Source organism: Megalops cyprinoides, chromosome 5 (assembly GCF_013368585.1).
Source record: "Megalops cyprinoides isolate fMegCyp1 chromosome 5, fMegCyp1.pri, whole genome shotgun sequence".
In the NCBI taxonomy this organism is placed as follows: Eukaryota; Metazoa; Chordata; class Actinopteri; order Elopiformes; family Megalopidae; genus Megalops; species Megalops cyprinoides.
In genome coordinates, this window is record NC_050587.1 from 6,567,019 (window position 1) to 6,592,158 (window position 25,140).

Consider the following 25,140-nt stretch of genomic DNA (forward strand, 5'->3'; position numbering starts at 1 on the left):
TACTACTATTAAAATTATTTTATCACAACTACTATTGTTTTGCCACTACTACTATTTTTTAGCTAACAATGTTGCTGAACATCAGACAGCACTAAGCCACTTGCTGCAAATTTCAAGCCTTTCTGACAAAGCCTATTTTTAATGCTGTTTTGTCAGTATAAATATATCCTTTATTAAGGGTCATACTGTAGCTCACTTTAGGGTTAGGTGTGTATCAGGTAGGAGCAGACTGGGTGATGAGTAGGGGTGAGAGGTTACCATCTCGGAGTAGGGTCTGATGTTGCAGGGGAAGACAGTGGCAGCCAGGGCGCACAGGAACTCGGGGCTGACCCACATGGGTGCCAGGTCGGGCACGTTGTGGTAGAGGTAGCGGAAGAACTGCATGAGTGTGACGGGGTACTCTCTGAGCCAGGAGCCCTCCTCCTCTGACTGCCAGGGCTGCGGGGAAACACCAGCATGAGGCTGAACAGCATGTCTCAAAAGCTTAAAGAGCATCTCTTACAGCAGGGCTGTAAAGTATGAACAACATCTCTCACTACAGTGATCTAGAATAATAATAAGTTATTTACAGGACGCTTCTGATTTTGACCCACAATGCAACGGTCCCTTTTTCAGGCTGTTGACAGTGTTGTCCCTATGCTCCTCCTCCTCACTCACCAGGTTGAGCATGCTGCGGAGCATGGCCAGCAGGAGGAAGGCCGCCTCGGTGCACACGCTGTGAACGGACCCCACCACCGTCCCGCTTGAGGCCGGCACGCCAAAGATGAACGTCCAGATGGAGTCCAGGTCAAACTGAAAGGAGAGCTTCAATTACCAAACACCGTTACTCGCTAAGCTGAGGTCGTTAGCCCAGCTAAGAGATCCAGTCACAGATGGATGCCTACCTGCAGGTTATCGGGTAGCTCGGTGACAGGCTGCTGCAGGAACAGCGCCATCAGCAGGAAGTAGAGCTCGGCCACGTTGGTGTGCTTGGGCAGGAAGCTCTGAAGCACAGGGAACCCTGGGAAATGGCAGGCCTCCCGGTTGATCTCCCGCACAGTGGACTTGCCTCCTGCACTGCGGCCCACGTTAAACCCTGGCGAGAAAGGGGTACGTCAGCACGCATGTGTCTTATGGGGTCCAAATAAGCCCTCTTGGGCACTGGACTTTATAAATATTGGCCATTGTCAAGTAACTCTCTTCACTGGCTTTTTAAGACCATTATATACTTGCATAGTGGACAACTCTAGCAAGGGCGACAACCATTCAGATTCTAAAGTTAGGTACAACAGTAATGCCCAATATGGGATTCGAACTTGCAACATCCAGGTTAAGCCCCCATTTCAGTCGGGAAGCTTGTGGCTGTGGCTCACCCAGGACTGTGCCGATCTTGTTGGTGAGCACCGAGTCGGTGTGGTCCAGCCAGCCGCCTCCGCAAAGCCCCTCCTTGAAGCGGGCCAGGATGGGCTGGTTGCTAAGCAGCACTACCAGGATGCGCACGGCAGCTGTCACGGTGCTGGAGTGCAGGTGCTCCTCCATGAACATCAGTAGCCAATCAAAGCCCAGCGTACGCACCAGCTCCTCACAGGCCCTGCAGGGGCCAGCAGCACAGTTACTGAGTACTACTACAAGGGTTCTGACTGACAGCAACCACCAGTGCTGACCCTGTTTCACATTTTACACTTCAGGGCTGAGAACATGTCCATTGTGAGTAAGACGACCCTGGATCAGTTTCAGATTTTACACTTCAGGGTTGAGAACATGTCCATTGTGAGTAAGACAACCCTGGATCAGTTTCAGATTTTACACTTCAGGGTTGAGAACATGTCCATTGTGAGTAAGACAACCCTGGATCAGTTTCAGATTTTACACTTCAGGGTTGAGAACATGTCCATTGTGAGTAAGACAACCCTGGATCAGTTTCAGATTTTACACTTCAAAGTTGAGAATACATCCAGGGTGAGTAAGCTGGTGCTAGAACTGAACTTTCACCAGAATAAACCTACAATGTTCATATGCAGAGGCTGGCAGACATATTTATAGAATAGCACGGAATGAAAATGCATTTAAGAAACAACATGGATATTACAGCTTAGCCATGGAAACTGCAGGTCTGTGTTACGTGAGACGTGACTCACTGTGCATTAACAGTGCACTTCTCTTTGGAAGTGAAGAGCAGTTTTAGTAAGATGTCCAGAAGTCTGTTTCTCAGCAGGATGAGATTGGCCGAGAGAAGGCCCCCAAAGTCATCTTCACTTCCTGAACAGAGGAAAACATTTCAATCATTCAGACTTATCTTGCACAACTGTACAGTGCCAAAAACATAAAAAGATGGAATATCGACATGACTTACCTCCATCTATTTTCTCTTCATTGTTGGCCTCCATGACAACAAATTTCTCGCAGACTGCAAATGTGGGCAACGTTGAGGCGATGAACTGGCCGAACCTACACAGACAATGGCAGCACACAGCACATTTACCAGGATGGCTTCAACTTACAGTGAGGTCCCGTATCCATTACATTACATTGCTGTTATTTAGCAGATGCTCTTACCCAGAGCAACTTACACAGGTAACAGTTTTTACATCTTATCCATTTGTACAGCTGGACATTTACCGAGGCAACTGTGTTCTAAGTACCTTGCCTAAGGGTACAACAACAGTGCCACAGCAGGGAATTGAACCACAAACCTTTCGGTCACTAGCCCTGCTCCTTACTGCCCACACATGCGTCCAGCACAGTGAACTGAGTGGGAACGATCCTGCTTTCATTACCTGAGCAGGTCGTAGGAGTTGGGGAAACCCTGCAGAAGGAGGCTGAGGACGTTGCTGATGGCGGTGATGGTGGGCTGGGACAGTGACGTGTCCCGCAGCGTCAGAAGCAGTTTGGGGATCAGCTGGAACTCCCTCAGCAACTTGGCATTCTTGGCTGCCTCACTGTGAGAAAGAGAGCGGAGTGCATATGAGGGAGCTCAGCCTGTTCATTGAGAGAGCAGAGTGCTTATGAGGGAGCTATGCCTGTTCATTGAGAGAGCAGTGTTTATGAGGGAGCTCAGCCTGTTCACTGAGAGAGAGTAGAGTGCTTATGAGGGAGCTACGCCTGTTCACTGTGAGAGAGCAGAGTGCTTATGAGGGAGCTACGCCTGATCATTGAGAGAGTAGAGTGCTTATGAGGGAGCTAAGCCTGTTCACTGAGAGAGCAGAGTGCTTACAAGGGTTTGTTCTTAATGGTGTTTGTTTTTGTGTTTACCTTGGTTCTTTCTTCTCACTGAAAGTGTAACTCATACACACCTTTCTGTTACATCCATTCAACATGCTAAAATTATTGACAGATTATTTTATAAGAATTATTTTTTCTCCAGAAAAGAGTCATGTAAAGAGCAGAGTCAGGCTACCGGGGTCATACGCACTTACCTGGACTCGGTTAAGAGCTCGATGAAATGCTCGAACAGAGACAGGTGCAGTTCATAGGGAGCATGGAGCCATACCTGGGGCAGAGACAGAGCAGGTCCTGTGAGGAAGCTCCAGCTTTTACCCCTGACTGTAAACTCTCTTCAGCTAAACAGTGTATCCTGGGGTGATTACTGGAAAACACATCTCAGCAAAGGTCCTTTCCTCTTTTATTTAGGAGCCAGTCAGCACTGCAAATGACTGGCTGGAGCTCATATGCCTCTGGCTAATCAACATACGGGCCAATTTGTGACTGGACTGATTCAGCATACCAAAAGATACATCTGGGTAGAACTGGCTTGATGCCTACAGCCATTCTTCTGCAGTAATAACTTTGGCACTTAATAAAGTGAGAAGGGACACAATTTAAGACTGAAAAATTGAGAACTGCCAAAAAAGGTACCTATAAATATGAGAGAGATTCAACGTAGGAAATGTTTGATGAACTGGGAAGTTCACGGTGGAATGTCCTCACCTCAAAGTCGCAGAGCAGGTCCTGGAAGGCGGTGGAGTTGGGGATGATGGAGGTCTCGTGGCCGCTGTCCACGGTCCCCACCAGGGAGAAGGTCAGGTGCAGGATGTGGCTGTTCAGCAGAGAGCGCTTCTTCTTCAGCAGCATGGCCAGCAGCTTCAGGAGGGAACAGGAGCCTCAGCCACTCCCACTGCACTCACCATTCAATCAGGGCTAAGGGGAGGTACTACCCACCCACCTCAGGTATAACACATCTCTCACAAAGGGGGAGGGAAATGCACCTTCCCAGCTAAATACTAAGAATAGGCAGCAGGTTTCACCAAGCAGAAATGGACAAGGACAGCACCTGTTTATTTTATTCATTGTAAAGAAATATGCATTTCCCCAGCAGAAATCAGATCAGGGCTGGCAGTACTATATGAGGACAGCACTGGTCAACCGCAGTGAAGAGGACAGCCACCTGGCATGTTTAATTACGCTGAGTGGACTGTGGTGGCTCTGGGACACCTGCACCACTCTACCTGGTAGCCCTTGATGCGTTCCATCTCCTTGCTGGCCAGAGCGTTGCTCTTCACAACACACACCAATGCTTTCACTGCTGCGTACAGCCCCTCCACGTCCGACGCCATGGCAACCAGACCCAGGATGGCGGCCGCACCGCCAATGTACTGCAGGTTTGTTGCCACAGGCTTTGGAACGAACGCGCGCACACCTGAGAGGGGGGCAAAGGAGAACACGCGTTACAAACACAGTTTCAGCAGTACAGACGGGAGCCCTGTGTGAGCACAGACCATACACACAACAATACACCTGCAAACAGCCTCTCTCCTATCTCCTGCAATGACACAATCCAGCCACTCTGCAAATGGGTGGTGTGATGGTTTCATTACTATTCAGTGTGAAGCACAACACTATTTGCAAGAATCAGACCCTTTCTAGCTACATTTAGAAACAGCAGACATTAAGGTAAGACCTTCACAGAACCTAAGCCTTCAGAGATTCAAACACTGGTTTTGAGCTATAAAATGATTAACTGAAAGGAGGATGGAGATGAAGGATTAGGTGACATGAATTCCAGCACTCCACCCTACTCTTTCCCACATCTCGTTCCAACCCACTAACAGAGGATGCAGGGAAAGCTGTCTGTGGGTGGCATACTAATGGTGAACAGTAAGACCTGGAATGGATAAGATTTCCACAGACTGGGTGTGGCATTTCGTCCCTGAACAAGCAAAAGTGACGAGCGTCGGAGCTCACCCAGGTAGCCAATGACAGCAGCGCCCACCGTGCGCGCTGGGCCGTTGAGATGCCCGGCTGCATTATGGATCAGTTTGACTGGCGTGGCGTTTTCATGGGAGGAGACAGCCAGCTGTAAGGCAGAGGACACAGCAAAGACGTCAGACATGGGTCTCCACCACTCTTTATGATTACCACTCTGAGTGTGAGCAAGGCTTTAAGGATGGCAGGTTGGGTCTGTGAGTGCCAGGCTCCCGCCTGTCAGCTCCAAGTTTGGGTCTGTGCTGCCCAGGCTTAGGACTGCGAGATCCACACTGCGAGCAAACACTGTTTCTGCTTCACTAGGGGACAGTGCTCCATGCTGGTTACCATGGAGAAACAACATCAGTAAAAGCCAATTAAACACAGAAATGCAAATGCAGAGCTCCAGGCAAGCTTGTTCTAACTGATCTCCCACATATGGTCCTGCAAAGGGCCACAATCTATCACTCTCACAGACAAGCTCAGACCTCTGAGTGGGTTTGGCCCTTAGTATGAACACAGACAACCTCCTGGGCTCTTCTTTCAAAAGGAATCTCCAGTTTACCTTCGGGCTACTGTTTAAGATGCACATATTTCAATAACTACATTCTTCCCACTGGTCATACAGGAAACAGGACAGAACAAATAGCACAGATACCACTGCAGATACATAGTACTGTATATGTAGACAACTGGGGCATGAAATTCATTTGAAGTTGTGTGGGAAAGTCAATGAGGAGCTAAAAGCCCAGAGAAGGTATGTCATTCCATGTATCAAACATGCTGAGCTGTACTCCAACCAAACACTTTCCCTGAGTTTCCTTTTCTCATACAACAACCCGGTGAGCCTGACCATGGGAATGACCCACCTGCTTGGCAATGGCCTTGCTGTCCAGCTTATTGTAGACCTTCCTGATCTTGGCCACGGTGAAGGAGGACACAGACAGTGCGTACAAGCTGAAGGACACTTTCTCCTCGGGTACAAGGGCCACCGGAGACGGAGGAGCGACCTCCCCCTTCGGATCTTTACCTGAGAAAGGGATGTAACTAGTCAGCCTGGTTATTTAGCTTAAATGTCCTGAACATGGTGCGAGAATGTCTATTCTCACAATCTTCTGCACCACAGGTTAAGCTTTAAACAACAATAACTCTTCTGCCAGAAGGTTGTTCCTGGTATGTCTAATGTCTGGTCTCATCACCACACATTTCTGACATCACCTGACACAAAGCCTTTCCACAGTTCAGACATTATTTTACACTTCTGTTGAGGCCAGAAAAATGACTAGTCCTTTGATTACTAAATTGATACACATTGATTACTAAAGTACACTTTTCCTAAAGAAAAATTTCTCTCCCCATAGCCAAAGTGCCAACACGCACACACACCCATGCCCATGCCCATGCCCACACCCACATCTACACACATACCTACATACAACACCCACACCCACAGCACTCACAGGGCAGGTAGACAGCCTGGAAGCTGCCCACATAGTTGGGGCCGAGCTCGTAGATGGCGGAGACGCTGGCGGCCGGCAGCACCTCCTCCAGGAAGTGGGTGGGGCCGAGCCGCCACACCAGCGTGGAGAGCTGGCGTTGGGCAGGGGGGGTGCCCACATAGCTGTACACAGTGCTCACCACTGGGGGGTTTGCAGCCCCTGAGCCTCCCGGGGTGCTATGGACATAGTGCAGCTGTGGGGGGGGTCAGAGAGCCAGTGCAGGAGGTTAGCACCACACAACGATTTCACAAGAGGAGACCTATCCTGCCTGTGAGACAGCAGCCACATAGAACCTGCCACATCATTCTAACCGGCAAAACCATAGAGTGTGTACAACCGCATGGCATTCCCTCTCTGCCCAAACTGTGCAGCATTTCTTCCACTAATGCTCTACACGTTGAGTCTGTTACTGTTGTGCCCTCTTCTGGATGTGGCTGAACTGACTATTGCCATTTTGCCATTATCTGTAAGCATCTGACAGTGAAGATCCCACAGGAAACCCAGGAAAACAACTCTGCTGTCTTCACCCCAGACCTCCCGAACCCGCTGTCAGATGTAGATGTGTACAAATTACATAGCAGGCATTTCTACAGATGTGTTAGCTGTGTGAGTGGGCCTGTCCTGCCTCCCCCAGTTTCATTGGGCTTTTGATAAAGACATTTTGTAAATGTTTGCCAGCATGCTCATGTGATTTGCTGCAGAGCTGTCTATATCAGAGCAACAATGACTCTTCACAACTGTGAAGAGTCTACTGTACTGTAGCTTTGTAACAAGGCTTTGGGGCTTTGTACTCTAGAAACAATGACTCCTCACAATAAAGCTACGGCAGACATTCACTGTGTACTGTACAGTAATACCACTGCGTGCCTGTACATTTCACTAACCAACCTGACCATAAACTTCACAGGGGCAAGAAACTGTAACAGACTCTTAACATGGGACACCAAATTCTGTCCCCTGATCTACAAAACCAAACAGAATAAACAGCTGAAAGACTATAACTGTAAATGTCTATATATGTACCCCTAAAAAGTTAAATTTTGGTATAAAAGTTCAAGAATTTCTTTCAATGCATGCTTACAGTAAGCTTTGATTATGATAACCAACTGAATATGAGCGTGAAAACTGCCTTTAAAGAAACAATCGTCCTTCTAAGTGCCCCGTGTGTCACCGTCCCTGACGTGACAGATGCGGCCCTCACCTTGACCGTGTTCACCAGCTGGCCGTCCATGTAGAGCACGGCTGTGCTGTTCTTCAGCATGCCTTTACTCATCACCAGCACCAGGTGGTGCCACTGTCCCTCGCTGATGAGGTCCCCGCAGCGGAAGCGAGCGCAGCAGGGCAGGATCTCGTAGAAGGAGGATTCCTCGCTGAAGTCGTCCGCTGTGGGGGGGAGGGAGGGAGAGCAGCTCAGAGCACACCTGTGCCTCACGTGTACCGCATGCGTCACTACTTTCAGCAAAGTACTCCCCCTACAACATCACCCTGGGAAGGGCGAACGCTGATGACTATCTGTAATGCACTGAGGTCATCCTACATGACCCTAATAAGGACATTTATATAAAATTCCATGCCATGTTATTTGAAGTCGGGGAAGGACGGAGTGGAGGTTTGCCCCGGAATGGTGGCCGCGGAGCTGAGCCGTGGGGGGGTTACTTGCCGTAGTTCTGCAGCAGCTCCTCCTTGGTGGAGACGGTGAGCGAGCGGTCCTTGGCGGAGAGGACAATGGCCAGGCACACGTAGTGCTGCTCCGAGGAGGTGGCCCGCCGCACCACCGTCAGCAGCCGAACCGGGTGGTTCTGGGGTGGGGTGCTGAATCGCTCGATGCAGAACCAGCACGAGTATGTGAGGCCCGAGGGAGGGGGGAACAGACGCTCACCTGTGGGAGGGACAGCAGACCTCATCAGTGGGTGGAGTCAGCAGTGCCTGTATAAACATACTCCCTGGATTACTGCTAATCTTACTCTGTTGTCTTGCCTGCCTACAGAAACTGTGCCCCTACAAAATAATGGAAAAACCCCATTCCTGTGCAGAGACCATCTTAGCTGGCTCAGACTCTGGGCTTTGGAACATCAGAAAGGCATGAAATTTTCAGCAGAACAGAGAAATGACATGGCTCAATAAAACACTGTTCTATGAATTTCAAATCATCAGCAATCAATCATCCTTAGCAATGCTAATACTGCCAGGAATACCAAAAATCATTCATACAGACACAGAAGAGATTAAAACAGGAAATGAAGAAGTGAAAAAACTCAAATGTCACTTCAGGACAGGTTAATCTAGTCTCCTGCGGGGGAAGCAGGGTCAAAGTCTGTGTAAATGGGAGACTGCTGGATCCGTAATGAAAGTCTCTTTGGCAGGACTGATGATGTGTACAAGTACAGGCCATGGGACATGGATGGCAGTCTATAAACAGACTGCTCCACCTCCTCCAGGACACGCCTACAGACCCAGAGATCCGCGTCACCTCATTAATACTGCAGTTTAGCCTATCAGAGCTGTGCCACTCCGGCTCAGAACCGGGCCTGCGGCGGGCCGATGGTGAGACGACGCTTAGCCGACACCGGGTCGGCACAGTGTGATCAGAGCTGGCATCTGTTCCCTTCCTCCTCCGACATGAACCTTTCAGCCAACAGACACGCTCCGGACAAGAACTGTCATTTTAGATTGGATTCAAAAAGCTGGGCATCGGGGAACTGGTGCAGTTATTTTGAGAAAGGCCATTCTGTCATTTGTGTGAATGGCATATACTGAGGACACCGCCTGACTGCCTAGCTGACCACAGGCTGCCATGTTCACGTTGAGCAGGTACTGACCGGTTCCAATTCCACTGACCACGGCTCCGTCGCTGACCCCGGGCGCGTTGGTGTTATTGGACGGGGCATTGTGGGGCGCGAGGCTGGGCAGGAACAGACACCTGGAGGAGAGAGCATTCACTCATAAAGGCGACACATGGTCACATGACCACTCAAACACCATTCTGCCTTTCTGAAGGGAATCATGCCAGCATCACATCTCAGTGTGTTTCACTCTCCATCTAAAGCATCTGATGGGCGGACATATCAGCCGTGCCTGAGAGCAAAGTCCTCTACCAGATGCCCTCTCAAATACAGCGCATTTTTGATCCAAGAAAAACCCTTAATTCACTGTCAGAAACAAATAACTAGATCTTCCCTCATCCCTTTTGTGAAAATGTTAGGCACATAAATAGGACACATGCACAATGGCTACATTGTTTGATGGCAGATCTTCCTGTGACTGGAGGACAGTGAGGCCTGTGCCTCGTGCTGGAGCCTGGCGGAGAGCAGCGCTGGGATGTCAGGTGCCTCCCATCTTGCTGAGAAACAGAAAAGAGTCCCAACACCCCCCCACCCCCCCAGCCTCCACATCAGGGTGTGATACTCCCACTCCTGTGGTTAAAAATCTAGCTGTATCGTAACAGGGAATTCACATAAATTTTTCATGGGTACAGATGGGGCGCCTCATCCACACCTTCCTCTGTGAAAAACTGGGACACAGACAGTGCACACACACTGGAGCTCTGTGTTACCTCCTCATTTTGGCCGCTCCCTGCCTGGGTGCACCCAGACGAAGAAGGGGAGGTTCTGAGACAGGGCCAGAGTTCAGCTCTTTTCTGAATGTGCAAACCCCACTCACAGATACAGGGTGAATGCCACTGCAACTGTCACACACAGCTTTGCACTATGTTCACAGCAGCTATTAGGGTCCCCCTCACAGCAGATTGAATGACCGACATTATGAGACAATGCTAATTTCACTGGCTGCTTTGAAGACCCCACTCTGAGACACTGACCAATGGGCCATCCCAAACATATCACCTACATCTGGTCAAATTTTTCTCTGTATCTATTTCAAGTATATAAAATATATCTGTATATATATTTTTGGCAGGCTGTAGAAATGTAGAATGTAATCAAAGTCCTTTGAAAAATGTAGTCAGAACCAGTTATAAAATAAATGCTCTTGTCTAATCAGAGGTACCCGTCCCAGAAACACAGGTGGGGATCGCTTCAAAAGGAACAAGGGCTCAGATGCGGGCCGGTCCATTAGGCGCAGAGCCTGGCTCACCCGAACCCTTCCAGAGAGGTGTCGAACTCCACAAAGCCCGGCGTGACTGACGAGCCATGCAGCCTGATGTCGTGTGGCGTTGTCATGGAGACCAGGCACTTGACCCTTGTCAGCGGAACGGTGCTCCCCTCGGCCGAGCGGACCAGGCTCCTGCTGATCCGGTATTGGCTGTTGTCCTCGGTAACGGCGAAGACGCTGTCGGGCCCAAAGCCCTCCATTGACATTGTCATGCTATCTGTGGGCGTCACAGCAAAACGGGTTACTTTTGTAATGCTAACCCCCTCAGATGCCATCTCCTACAATGGGAAGCAAAAAAGGCCTACAGACACTTTTCTCCCTGGGTTAATCACAGGCCTCGGTTTCTGCTCTGCCTGTTAAACCCTAAGGCTGCAGAGTTAAAACAGGAGCAAAATTAGTGCTGGCTTGTTAACAGATGGGACAGACCCGTATTTATTCCTGTCAGCAATCTTTTTTTTCAGGCATGCAGAATGGCTGTTTATCACAGCAGTGCAGCACCACTTGATGTGACTGTTTTCCTGCAGGTACAGCTGTTAACAGCTGCTGCAGCCTCCCTCAGCTGACAGGCAGGTTGCCTGCATGCATGGGGCTGTGGAATATGGCTCTTTCCTCAAACGGTAAATTGGTAAATTAGCCGATTTATAGAATGCTTCCAGATCCTAAAGCAGTCGTTTCCATGGGCCATGAAGGCCTTATGAGAACCCAAGCCTCATGGGAAATGGCTTTCAGGAATATCATGTCATTCAGTAAAACATCAAATGTTCACCACAAAGCAATTACAGGAAACAGTGTGAGTGGTGGATCTGATATGGATAATGACATGGCTTTTCAAATCTCTTCCTCAGAGCTGACTCCCCTCCACAGTCATATGGGACAGACTCGGATCATGAATCCAGATCAGCATAGGGCATTACTCAAACATTCAAGAACCCAACCAAACACAAACCACCATTCAAGCCAACCAAACAAACCAACACACAAACCAACCAAACACAAACCACCATACATGCCAACCAATGAAACCAGAACACAATCCAACCAAACAAAAATTAACACATCAACCAACAGATGAACCAATATACAAACCACAAACAAATCAACACACAATCTACAATCAACCCAAACAACGTCCAACCCAACACACCAACCACAAACAAACCACAAGCGAACCACAACAAACCAACACACCAATGCTAAACAGACCAACACTCCCTGGACTTGCAGTGGTTGCAGTGATAGAGTAACAGTGTTGCCTCTGGAAGGTGCACAGGTGAGAGGAGTCATGCCAGCACGCCTGAGCGCGAGTGAACAGTAGTTTCTCTTACTTCTCCCCTCCGCCTCGTAGCTGAGGGAACTTGGCTTGTGGACCCGATACTGCTTTAGGAGCTTCTTATCCCAGGCACCACAATTCAGTGGGTTCCCCAAGCGCAGAAACTCCCTGCAGAACAGATACAGATACACACTTTATCTCTGCAATATCAACAACAACAATACAGACCTACAGCTAGGCACATACAGCAGATCATGCAACACATTCTAAAACTGCATCATTTGAAAAATGAATCCAGATATTTCTCGAAAAAGTGGCTTATGTAAATGTGCTGTAGCTCAGTTATGCCTGCTCCACTCATTCCAATAACCGGTGGGGCTGATAATGAGCACTGGTGCAGGGAGCTTCTAAAGCATCCCAGACACACACCATGACAAGGCTTAATAATGCCTTCTCCCACAGACAGCAGTGAGCACTCCACCTCTGCCACTGCAGGAGAATGCAGGCAGAATGGAGGAGCAACAGCAGAGACTGGCTAATTAGCACATGAAAGCTGAATTAGCACTGTATGCAGTTCTGGGTACAGTATCTTTCACACTGATTACTGATGCAGACACTTGAAAGTGATGATTCACTTTGTGACAATCTCAGCATGGATGTATCCAGGGGCTATCGAATATGATGGATCCACTGGGGTTACTGTTTAGCTTTTAGCTAAAGCAGCAGCAAATGGATTTAGCCCTGGGTTTAGAGTATGTTTTGGTATATCAATAAAGATAAATCATTTACTCTTTAAGCCATCTAAAACCCCACAAATGCTTAAATAACACACATGTGGGTAATGGGCGTGGCCCTGGTTTCACCTGAGCGCCATTGGCTGCAGGGCCTGTGAGGCCAGCCTCTCGAACATCCTCTGGAGGGGCGGGTGCAGGGGGTGGTCCTCATCGCCGAGGGCGGAGCTGCAACGCTGGAGCAGGCGCGAGTGCAGGCCTGCCTCACACAGGACCTGCTGGTTCCGCTCAGAGTGTACCAGCAGCTGCAGGATGTTGGCCACTGCCAGCTGCAGGTCTAAGGCATGCTGGGAGACAGGAGCGCACCCAGTCAGATCTGACTCTATGTATAAACATCTGACACTCACAGTGAAGAAGCTGAATGTCGATGAACTCTGAGAGGCAGCACCATATGACTACAGAGTCAAGGGGGCAGCCTCCACAACGCTGCGCCCCCTGCTGGTGAGCTGCAGTACCACAGCATTCCACCTCCACTAACACTGCTGCCAGCCTGGCCCTGTTGGTATAAATTACAGTGACCGGGTCGGTTGGAGGTCATACCTCGGGCTGGGTGTCAGAGCTGACGGAGGCCAGCAGGTCCAGCGTGGCCAGCACAGCTCCCGGGTGGATGACTACGGCGTCAGAGGCATGCTGGGAAGGGTTCCCCAGGTGGAGCTTCAGGTCGGCGGCGGATTTGGCAGGAAAGGCGGGGGATGTAGAGGACGCTCCATGGTAGCCATGTCTGCCAGGACAGAGAGTGGGTTCAGTGTCTGCACAAGCAGCGTCTGAAAACACCTGCACGACGGGCAGCCTGTCTCACTGTGCACACTACGCTCAGGAGGCCAAACGTTTCTCAAACTTATTCTTCAGCCCCTGACTGAAAATTATCTGACTGTGTCATGGAATTGGACACTAGTATGAAGCGGACATTCCCTCCGCCCTTATGGTTTCATGAAATGGTTCCTTTTGGCTCCGCCCCAGGGGGAGACAGACAGCAGAGCAATAGGCACTGATCAGGACAAGGGCTGCAGCAGCGATGCCCCTGGGCCAGTCAGAGTTACCTGCATGGTAAACCTGTCCTCACCTTCACACTAACAGGTGAGTCTGAAGGGACTGCTAATGAGATTCTCTGACTGGCATTATCACAGACCACAGTAACTGACCAGGTCTGTTCATCTCACCCAGAATGCAAATGCAGTGCTGTTCACACACACTCAGTGCTGCTGCTGGGCCTCGTAAAACAATTACAGAACTCAGCTTTTATCGCCATGCAAACGATGAGGCTTGTGGCCAGCAGTATATGCAGAGGGGAGAAAAACTGAAAGTGTGATCTGCTCTTCAGAGAGAGCAGATCCTGGAGTCTGCACTAGCTCACAGCAATAGCAGGGTGAGCAGATGCTGGAATCTGCAACAGCTCCCGTCTCACAGCAGATAGAGCAGATCCAGGAGTCTGCACCATCTCACAGCAGAGAGAGCAGATCCAGGAGTCTGCACCATCTCACAGCAGAGAGAGCAAGAGGCAGTCCAGGAAAGAGGAGAGAGGGAGACAGGGGGAAGAGGAAGAGGAGGAGGAGGAAGAGAACAGGAAACTGCAGAGCGCACTACCTCTTCCTGGTGAGGGCCGGGGTGCCCCAGGGGGAGGGCAGGGAGGTCTCGTGCGTCAGGCAGGGGGGCACCTGCTCAGCGCGACTATACACATACACACACACACACACACACACACACACACACACACACACACACACACACACACACACACACGCGCACGCGCACGCACGCACGCACACGTATACGTACACACACACGCACGCGCATGTACACGCACACACAGCATTCATACACACACACAGCCATAAACACACACACATGCGCACAGATACACACAGCCATAAACACACACACACACACATACATACACACACACATGCACACACATACACAGTGGAGAGGAAGCCAGGCAGCATTGGAGGTTAGAGAAAGAGAAACAGAGAGAGAGAAAGAGGCAGTTAGTATGCTCTGAGAAGCCTACAGTAAAAGCAAAACAGCAGTCTCACACACGCACGCACGCACGCAAAAGCAGGCACACATGCATGCACAGCCACACACACAGACAGAGCATCACAAAGACTCAGAGCACCATGCTCATGTGTTCCATCAAACACATAAATCAAAAGTCAGTTCCGCAGCATCCTCTCCATAATCATTCAACTAAACCAATTACCCACTCCTTCATCAGCCAATGAGCTGTGAGAACAGAGCTGGCACAGGGACAATGACATCCCTCATTCCAGCTCAATACAACGAGATTAAAGAGAATTAAAGAGACTGCTTGATTCAATGAAAATTTTAACAGAAAAAACAACTGTCTGGAGCATACACAGATGGGAATGGTGTACAAAAGAGTTTGCTTTCAGACTCTAGCATTCCCGCAAGGCAGACTGAAGCTCCAGACAGAAGAAGCACACTGAACGACCAGACACAGGAATCCAAGACCAAACATGCACAAGGCCTGGCACAGACAGCATCATGGGAAATGAAGGTCCGAGGTCACCTTTTACATCACCCAGCACCTTCTTTAGGGTATGAGGAATTCTCAACCCGCAGAACCGTCAAATAATAAGCTCTCTGCAGCTCCAGTGTGTAATCAGCGGGCAAGTTAATCTGTTAATCCTCAACAGTTGCTCACAACACAAAGTCCACTTGTAAATACATTTAAACTACATCCAGGGTATTAATACGCAAATACCAAAAACGTGCTGCTTTCTAGTCACGGTGGTTCTGAAGAGATGCTCTGAGAGGTTTACAGAAAGCAGTTACTACATGTAATATTGTAAAGTTTATCCTTAGATGACAAAGAACACTCACATATCTCACACTGTGTGTGTGTGTGTGTGTGTGTGTGTGTGTGTGTGTGTGTGTGTGTGCACGCCTGCATGAAACAAGCACACTTTAGATCCTGATCAGTAAACATGCTGAATCCAACTCCACCCCAAAGATGAACAAAGAAACTATAAACACAAAGAAATAAGACATCATGACACATGCCCTCATAAGAGTATAAAGATGAACCACATAAATTACTCTTGATGTTGAATAACCCTTTCAGTTAACCAAAAAACAATGGCTGACATTATAATACTATTCCTATTTGTATTGTCTGCTATAATTAAATTTATTGCTTCATTCAAGGAAATCACATACGCTGCCTCTACGGTACTTTACTAACAATTAATATCAGCACTGCAACAGAGAAAGATCAGTATCCACATTAAGAAGAGTAAAATGAGAATAACACCAAAAACAACAAAAATAACCATAACCATCACGTGTACAAAGAAGCCAAACAAAGGCATTCAACAGAGACTCTCTGGCTCCGCGGGCCCTACCTGTCAAAGGAGTCGGTGGCCATCTTGTACAGGTAGATGAAGAGCTTGCTGCAGTGTCTAAGGGAGGGGCACACGCTGTCGGCTGGTGCCACCTCGTCCTCCAGCAGCCTCTGGAAGGGCTGGGCGTTGGAGGGCAGCGCCCCGGCCGGCGCCACCTTCTTGCAGTCGGAGAAGCAGCCAAGCAGCCGCACGGCGTCGGCCAGCTTCTCGTACTGGATCTCGGTGCGGAAGAAGTGGGAGTTGGCGGGCTCGTAGCGCATGGCTGCCGTCAGTGTGCTAAAGACGGCATGCAGCAGCTCGAACACCTGGTTCTGGTTCACCTTCTCCCAGCCATTCTTTGGGGGAGAGGAGAGCGACCTCTCCATGGCGACCAGTAGCGAGGTGACGTAGACGAAGCCGCCCACCTTGCGGAAGACGGTGCGGGTCCGGTGGCTTTCCCTCAGCACCGCCAGCAGGGCCTGGGGGGTGGGGGGGCAAAGGTCAGAAGTCAGGGGTGCTGGGCAGACCAATGAGGGTGTGGCCTGGTCTATGAGGTTAAGGAGCTGAGCTTGTAACAGAGCATGCAAATTCCCAAGGTCCTTTGGGTCCATGGATATGAATCAACCAAAAACATCCAGCTCCACAAAAGAATGGTATCTATGTACGATTCCCTGGTATGGGTCATGACTTGTCTGTGTGACTCAGAAACACACATCATAAACCAATCCCAGGAACACTTCGAAATCCTGATCATCTTATACCTTTTTATTTAATTCAGGCTGTAAATTAGAACATTAAGAAATTCATCTTTGGCATCTCAAAGCCCTGTGTAACACACACAAAATAAACTGGATAAGAGTCGCTTCACCTGAAGTCTACCAGACTAGACTACATAACGTACGTCACTTCAAGCCTAAGAAGAGGAAAACAGAATATAACATTTACTGAGGAGATCTTGGTTTTGATCATGTCTACATCAGAACAGAACATGTCTTCTATTGGTTCAGTTAAAAGAAAGACACCTTTAAGGAGGAGAGTGTGCAATTAACTGATGCAGACTGTGACAGGAAGTGAGGTCATTCTGTTATTCATGATAATTAAGTATAACCCCAGAATACAGCAGGGCCAACAAATGTCATATTTCAGCTCACTCTGGAGAAAGAAATGACTTACTTTATGATTTTTTCATTATTGCATTATATAGACTTCAGTGGTAAAAAGTAATTTTCAAATAAGACCACCAAAATTCTTTTAAGCTTTGAATTTATGCACACAGTCCTTAAACATTGTTCTGTACTTAATGAGCTCATCTGGAATGCTAATTATTCAGTAGTCATCAGTAGGGTAGTGGGGGGAAAAAAAGCTTAGTTTCTTCTTTCTAGTCTATTTTACTTTCACACTTCTTTGTTTATGAGTAAGAGGGAAATACTGCTACTAATACAAAAGCTGCAAGGTTGCACAGGCATGCCTAGCTAAATTACAGGCAGCTAGCCGAGTGTGCACAGGGTGCTAAAGTACAGGCAGCTAATGCGCATGCAGATAAAGCACAGAAGGCATGAGTGCAGACGCACTGGTGGAGGCCACGCCCGCGCTGGTGGCCCGCACTCACCCGGAGGATGTCAGTTTTAAGCTGCAGCTCGGTGGGGGGTGCAGAGTGCATGAGGCCCAGGAGTGTGCCCATGTCATCATCCCCGCTCGGGGACAGCACCAGCTGCTGGATGATCATCAGAGCATGCTCGCGACACTGGCGATACTTCACAATGTTGTGGACACACCTGGCGCCCCCAAACTCCCGAAACAAACCTGAGAGCAGGAGGGGGAGAGAGGGAGGAGGAAGGGGGAGGGAGAGAGAGAGAGAGAGAGAGAGAGAGAGAGAGAGAGGGAGGAAGAGTTGTGAATCAGATGAGTGTCATCCTCATAGTCCTACTAAGTCTTTAAAAACTGGAAGTCCAATCAATCATTCCAAACATTTTTGGACCAAGCAGACTGGTAACATTAATGCTAGACGTTGCCAAGAGACACTACTACACTACTTCTGCAGATCTCATTATTCTGAAGCATCTTTTCTAAATGTCAAGTGAATTTATAAAAAAAAAATCAATTCTCCTTTACCGTGTGTGGGAGGCACATTAGCTCCGAGGCAAAACCACCTCAACATATCAAAATGCAGTTATTACTCCCAAAGAAAATTTCTGAAATTAATTAGAAGAAGGATGAAGGACAGATGCTCACATCCACCCACTTCATGACGAATCACATTTTACATGTTCCAAAATAAACACTGAGCAAACCGAGGTAGCAACCTCCAGCAATGTAACAGCAGGGGATGCTACTTGCCAGACAGACAGATTCCGGTACAATTCTGAGGGGTACAAGCAAACACTATCCAATAAAAAGCCACTGATACAACATGAGTGGAATGAACCACTAATCTCAGAGCAGCTTTTCAGTTGAGTCCTTCGCATTTTAAACACTGAATAAGCCACCACCATGACTGAACTGCACTAAGCTTTCACACCTTTCACTCCATGTATTTTGCAAAGGCCGTATTGAAAATGCAATGCACTGGCAAGAATTTGTGAATACATTTATGCTAGCACAGTTAGCTTTTGTCTGAGTAAAGTTATTACTCTAACAATAAAAACCTGTAGATAAGATTAAACAGATTTCCAAGCATGTGGTTCTTTTTTATTAATCAGGTTTTTGTAATACTGTGTGACACTGTGATAATGTGATAATAAATGTAAGATTTACTGCCTGAGCCTCTGCCTGCTTGCTTCCACGCCTGCATTCACACAGCAGAGCCAGTTGGTCTTTCCTGAGCAGCAGTGATTACAGGCCCTAATGCTGTCTGCTCAAAGCCCTGCGCTCCACAGTGCTCCACAGCACTGACTCATCAGCATTGTAATCAGTCAGACTTCCATCCAGGTTTAAACCCTGTGGCAGAACCACAAATTCAGAACCTAATCTCCACGGACAGGAGAGGCCCGCACTTCCTGTTTGGGGGCTGAATGCTAACAGATCACAAGGAGGCTGGGTTCACTGCAGTAGCCCCGGCAGCCTGCCGTGACCTGAGGGCTGGTGGGGGGAGGGGGGTCTGACTGCCCCCTCCCCCCCTCCCCGGCTAGCCTGTCCTGGCCTTCCACCAAGGAAAACAACGAGTGGGAGACCACAAGAAACAGTACGTACATATCTCCCCTCGTCAGCGGTGATGCTGCGCATCACTAGTGGCTGTTTGCATAACATGTCTGTGACAAGTCATTTATCACTGGGAGAGACCAGTTTGCTGGGAGAGACCAGTCTGCGGTGATTTCCCCCACAGTGAAACATGCATTATGGGATCACACACACCTGCATTTGTGCTGGAGCCCTAAGGAATGAGGCATTATGGGAGGACAGACACAAACCTGCATTTGTGTTGGATCCCTGGAGCAGCACGGTTAGAGTCTCCATCACCAGCCAGGCAAGCTGCTTCTGCTCCTCTGTCACACTGCTGTTCTTGGACTCACCTAAGGGTACAGAGGCCCAGAGGGGACAAACAGCACATGACATTACCATTATAGGCCTGCCTCTGTAAAAGCAAGTAACATTGTTAATAGCAAAGTTTTCATAATAACACTTGTTATGCATAACCTACTCTCATTTTCAATAAATCCATTCATTTATTTTTATTAATGAAAAATCGTGTTTTACACAGTTTGACAACTGGCAAATGTAAGCAGACAGCAGCTTTTTAAATGCAGGTAGAGTTGCCTTATGAGATAATAAAATCTTAATTTATCATTCCATATTCTATTGGAGGAACCGCATTTATGAATGGGCTTTGAAGGGCCAATGGCGTTGCGCTTACACATCATGTCTTTGCCTGTGCTTCCCTCTCAATTAACTTCCACCAGAAATCGAAAACCCTTGTTATCTTTCATCTCAATCTCCTGTAGGCACACACACTCAATCAACAGTATGAACACAGCACTGATTCTTTCAGGAGTGACCCCATGCACATGCAGTCTTCACCCTGCTCACTGTGTGGCTGGGCGATGTCAGTACTCACCCTGTTCACTGTGAGCCTGGGTCAGTACTCACCCTGTTCACTGTGTGTTTGGGTCAGTACTCACCCTGTTCACTGTGTGTCTGGGTCAGCACTCACCCTGTTCACTGTGTGGCTGGGTCAGTACTCACCCTGTTCACTGTGTGTCTGGGCGGGGTAAGCACTCACCCTGTTCACTGTGCGTCTGGGCGGGGTCCTTCATCAGGGCGGCGTACTTGTGCAGCAGGTTGACCAGCACCTCCAGCAGCCCCACCTCGCGGAACACCTCGCTGAAGACGGAGTGGTGGCGGCTAAGCTTGAGCAAGGAACGCGTGGCCGTGATGCTGCACTGGAGCGAGGTGCTAGCCTTCAGCAATACGCTCACGCTGAACAGCTCCTTGCATGGTACGTAGTTCAGGCTGAACACCACAAACTCCAGCAGCTCAAAGTACTTGGCCTGGGCCTCGGGCAGCTTGGCGATCTTCTCGCTGAACTGGGACAGCGTGTGCTGGGCCTCCAGGATGAAGTAATTGGCATTGTCGGCCATGTAGATGTTGCCGATGGCGTCCAAAATGGTGCTGGTAAGGTGGCTGCTTTTGGCTTTCAGGAAGGCGTTCTGGAGTACCGAAAAGGCCTGGATGTTCCTCACTGTGTGGCCTACGGGGGATGATAAGCACAGGAATGTCCCACTGTCCCTCTCTGACAGACAATCAAACCCTCATCTTAAAAATGAGCTTAACTTTGGCTGAATTAATCCACTGCCACAATGCAGTTAAAATGACTGTTGAGGCCCTGTCCAGGCTCTGCCTGCAATTCCACATGGCCTCCTGATCCAGGAGCCTCCTGCTGTGGCAGCCTGATCTCCTGCTTGTACAAATGGAGAAACATGAGACTTCTACTGTCCTGTCACAGCACAGGAACAAGGACGCAGCAGATGGCCTCCTGGTGCGTTTAACACAGCACTGTTACACTCTGCACACTGTGTTACACACCATTACACACAATGCTGTCAGGGATATTAATGAAACAAACAGTGGTTTGCCCCCTGTGCGGCAATGAAGAGAGAGATGTCAGTGTGCTTTTCTGTCCTGCACAGCAATGAGAAGCACACCAGCACAGCCAGCCTAAGCAGTGATGTCCTCACAGCAGAACGGGAGACCCAGGAGGTCAGCAGATACAAGGCTAATGATGTAGAGGGGCAGCCAGGACACAGGCTCAGTTCACTAAAGGTCACAAAGCCACAAATCTGTTCTCCCTGCCATTCATTACAGTGTTGCCTTGGCCTTGGCAAAAAAGCAAAGTCAAGAACACTTTAAATTCAGATAATCATACACACTCACTTATTACTAGGGAATATTATTTGTTTGAAGCAGCTTTCTCATAGAAGCATTTTGCATGAAATTATTTACTTTCATTCATTAGCCACAGTGTGCAGCTGTGAAAAATAAAAGAATCAACATTTTATCCTCACCCTAAAGGAAAGAGAGAGGTCTTGATTCATCCGGTAAATTGTATTTTCACATAAAATAAAATTGGGTCAAGGTTTTTCTTCTGATGAAGGAAGTGCATGCATTTGCAGACTGAAGACCCTTGCCTGTTGATAGAAGCTCTTTAGTTGACTTCTGTAAGTAGCCCTGACAGCATCTGCTAAATGACTAAATGTGAGTGTAAATGTGCTGCGTCCTGTTGATGCAGACATAGAGATGTAGGGGCGAGAGTACTAAAGCTCTCTGTATGAAACAGGCAAGAGATTTCCCAGAAATCACTAGGACTGTACACTGCACATTAAATGACACATATCCGCCTGAACAAAAAGGTATCTGCTTCAAAAATATCTGCATGTAAAAAGGCACATTCACTTCGGCATGAGGTCGTCTCTGATCTGCCTGCATGGACAGAATCAATCTGCTCTGCATGACACTCCAAGAAAGTATAAACAAGAAGTGTGTAAGGCAGGGATGCGTGCTAACAGCAGGCAACAACACAGGCTGGACCCTGCAGCTGCACTGTGACGCACTGCTGAGTCTCTGTATGCCCGTCAGAAACAACTCCTCAAAGCAGTGAAGCAAAGACAAAATGCACAGCTAATGCAAGATTCCGTTTATATATGTCATCAAATGGGGACAAAATTCAAACCTGTGTTTTCAGTGGCAACAAAGGGGATGTGTTGGGAATACTATATTTACAATGAAGCCAACTGGGAGCATCTGCAACAGGATTCTGCTATTTCATCCAACAAGGTCAACAAATGCCTTGACTTCTCCCTGCTCCTTTTGGATGCGTGGACCAGCGAGGATCTGTGATTGGTCGTTAAAGGGGACAACGAGGAGGCAGGTCCAACTGAGGTCGATTCAGGGCTTGACTCACCTTTCCCGGACGGCTGGGGCACCACAAACCCCGGCAGGAGGAAGGGCGCCCCCGTGGTGAGGCCAGCCGGCTTAAGCTCATTCACGCCGTAAGTGGTGAGAGAGGTCACCAGGTTCACCAGGTCCTTCAGTGCGTCTTTGGAGTCGTCTTCTTTGGCCTGCTCTAACCTGGAAGGACAAGGGTCAATATCACCTGAGTGTGACCCCCTTCAAAAGTGATGCTGTAAAAGAGGTATCAGACTCAGTATTACTGATACAGGAGAGAGTGAACTAATGCACACATGCTAACCCCAGCAATCAATGAAACATCTTGTTAATGCACTCAACAAATTGGACACCAATGCACTACAGCTCTCTCTGATTTGTGGCAAGCCTTCCAAATTCCTCTCCGTGGCGTGTTTCTGCTGTAGAGAGGAGCACTCCCATCCTGAGAGAGAGATAGAGGAGCACTCTCATCCTGAGAGAGAGAGAGAGAGACAGGGAGAGGGAGAGGAGCACTCCCATCCTGAGTGAGAGAAATAGAGGAACACTCCCATCTTGAGAAAGAGAGAGAGAGGGTGAGGGCGAGGAGCACTCCCATCCTGAGAGAGAGAGAGAGAGAGAGGGAGAGGGAGAGGAGCACTCCCATCCTGAGAGAGAGAGATAGAGGAGCACTCCCATCCTGAGAGAGAGAGAGAGAGGGAGAGGGAGAGACATAGATAGAGAAGCATTCCCATCTTGAGAGAGAGAGGGGGAGGGGGCAAGGAGCACTCCCATCCTGAGAGAGGGAGAGAGATAAAGGAGCATTTCCATCTTGAGAGAGAGAGAGAGAGTGAGAGAGAGAGAGAGAGAGGGAGAGGGAGAGGGAGAGGGAGAGGGAGAGGAGCACTCCCATCCTGAGAGAGCCTGGAGCCTACCTGAGCATCAGGTCACAGAGGAAGGTGTACCCCTGGCACATGCGGAAGTCATCCAGCAGGGTCTGCGAGACATCACTCGAATCCTTCAGGAAGCAGGACAGGCCGGCAAACATTTCCACAATCTCCAGGGGTGAAAGGTCATCTGACTGCTGCATGTTCTGAATGCATGTGGACAGGCACTCTTTCTCTGTAGGGAGAATCCACACCTATCACACACTGTCCAACACAGTCATACCACTATCACGCCACAATCCAACACAGCGATACCACTAACACACCACAATCCAACACAATGATACCACTAACACGCCACAATCCAAGACAGCGATACCACTAACACACCACAATCCAACACACCGATACCATTAACACACCACAATCCAGCACAGCGATACCACTAACACACCACAATCCAACACACCGATACCACTAACACGCCACAATCCAACATAGTGATACCACTAACACACCACAGAGAGTTACAGTAACTCCCATGCTACAGCATCTGTAGAGATAACCAAAGGAAGTGCTTTCTGCAGCAGCCTTGCTCAACTGACTGTCAAAACCATCAAAATGCTGGCAAACATGAGTCAAACCACAGAGAGCAGGTCTACTGTCAGATGAGAAGTAGTGATTAAGAAAATAAGAGTTAACTTAGTGTAATACGTTGTGAGTGTCTTTTTTCAGCAAGTCATCAAGTATTGTCCCAAGTCTCAGAAGTTTTACATTAATCCTTGGGGTATTAATCCTAAATGTTTTCCCACAGCTCTGAGTTCAACCACAGAAGTTCCCAAAGTCTTAAACTTCACTTGACCTTCCCAAACATCTCATCTATTTTTAACTCCTCATCATACTTCCTCTGTCATCGACTGACACGAACCTCAGATTTAATCCCAAAACCGAGCTCCTGTCATTGGTGGAGCTGTGCCTTCCTGCCTCAGTCTCAAAACACAAGGAGCCTGTACCATTAATACAGCCTTGACTCCTCTCTATAAACTACAAGAAAAATCAAACAGAGACACTGTACCTCAGCATTAACACAGCTCTGACTATTCTCTATAATCTTCAGGAAAAATGAACTCCTGCCAGATAGCCTGGTGAACACTTAATACAGTACATACATACAAAACAACCAAATGCGTCACCATTTGAATTTTCAATTGGCAATGTAAATAATCATTTTATATGATTACAAAGACCAATTACAACAGATCCGTCAGAGTAAGCAACAGTTCAATGGCTGTCCACAAGCAGACCCATGTACAGGAGAGAACCTCCATTAACAGCAGGCAGTGCGGATGTGCATGACGCCCCCTGGTGGCTGCTCCCTGCACACGCACCGTGGATGTACTTGACCACATTGACACTCAGGCCGTGGCGGGAGATGGTGGACAGCACCTCCCCGGCGCTCTTCCTCCAGGGCAGGTTGTGCGGGGGACACCAGGAGGTGATGGCGCTGAACAGCAGCTGCAGGTCGTCCTTCTGGGCCAGCTCCTCCGCCGGGGACACGAAGCTGCAGAGTGTGACCAGGATCTGACACAGCAGGGGGGCGGGGTTGAGACTCATTCACTGTGGCCTCCCTCACATATTCACAGAAAAGCACCAACACTGCCACTTATTTCACAGAAATTAACAAACAAACTAGCATTTACTGGCATTATACACATATAAGAGCAT

General features: G+C 48.6%; 1 protein-coding gene across 2 annotated transcripts in view; it reads right to left on the reverse strand.

Annotated features, from left to right (window-relative positions):
• LOC118777415 (WD repeat and FYVE domain-containing protein 3) overlaps positions 1 to 25,140 on the reverse strand; it is a 75,097-nt gene that overhangs the window by 23,034 nt on the left and 26,923 nt on the right. Inside the window, exons 6-33 of one of the 2 annotated variants that reach the window (XM_036528284.1) lie at positions 24,804 to 24,996; positions 23,464 to 23,650; positions 22,569 to 22,735; positions 20,391 to 20,858; positions 19,582 to 19,683; positions 17,784 to 17,977; positions 16,196 to 16,653; positions 14,415 to 14,498; positions 13,371 to 13,551; positions 12,903 to 13,117; positions 12,095 to 12,207; positions 10,752 to 10,986; positions 9,479 to 9,579; positions 8,320 to 8,538; positions 7,861 to 8,042; positions 6,621 to 6,852; positions 6,030 to 6,190; positions 5,161 to 5,272; positions 4,425 to 4,615; positions 3,907 to 4,059; positions 3,396 to 3,469; positions 2,757 to 2,918; positions 2,333 to 2,427; positions 2,118 to 2,238; positions 1,353 to 1,570; positions 885 to 1,075; positions 658 to 792; positions 259 to 438 (exon numbers count right to left, since the gene is read on the reverse strand). In XM_036528284.1, coding sequence (XP_036384177.1) covers positions 259 to 438; positions 658 to 792; positions 885 to 1,075; positions 1,353 to 1,570; positions 2,118 to 2,238; positions 2,333 to 2,427; positions 2,757 to 2,918; positions 3,396 to 3,469; positions 3,907 to 4,059; positions 4,425 to 4,615; positions 5,161 to 5,272; positions 6,030 to 6,190; positions 6,621 to 6,852; positions 7,861 to 8,042; positions 8,320 to 8,538; positions 9,479 to 9,579; positions 10,752 to 10,986; positions 12,095 to 12,207; positions 12,903 to 13,117; positions 13,371 to 13,551; positions 14,415 to 14,498; positions 16,196 to 16,653; positions 17,784 to 17,977; positions 19,582 to 19,683; positions 20,391 to 20,858; positions 22,569 to 22,735; positions 23,464 to 23,650; positions 24,804 to 24,996 — 5,124 coding nt within the window. The remainder of the gene's footprint in view (positions 1 to 258; positions 439 to 657; positions 793 to 884; positions 1,076 to 1,352; positions 1,571 to 2,117; positions 2,239 to 2,332; positions 2,428 to 2,756; positions 2,919 to 3,395; positions 3,470 to 3,906; positions 4,060 to 4,424; positions 4,616 to 5,160; positions 5,273 to 6,029; positions 6,191 to 6,620; positions 6,853 to 7,860; positions 8,043 to 8,319; positions 8,539 to 9,478; positions 9,580 to 10,751; positions 10,987 to 12,094; positions 12,208 to 12,902; positions 13,118 to 13,370; positions 13,552 to 14,414; positions 14,499 to 16,195; positions 16,654 to 17,783; positions 17,978 to 19,581; positions 19,684 to 20,390; positions 20,859 to 22,568; positions 22,736 to 23,463; positions 23,651 to 24,803; positions 24,997 to 25,140) is intronic. The other variant, XM_036528285.1, reaches the window with a different exon arrangement.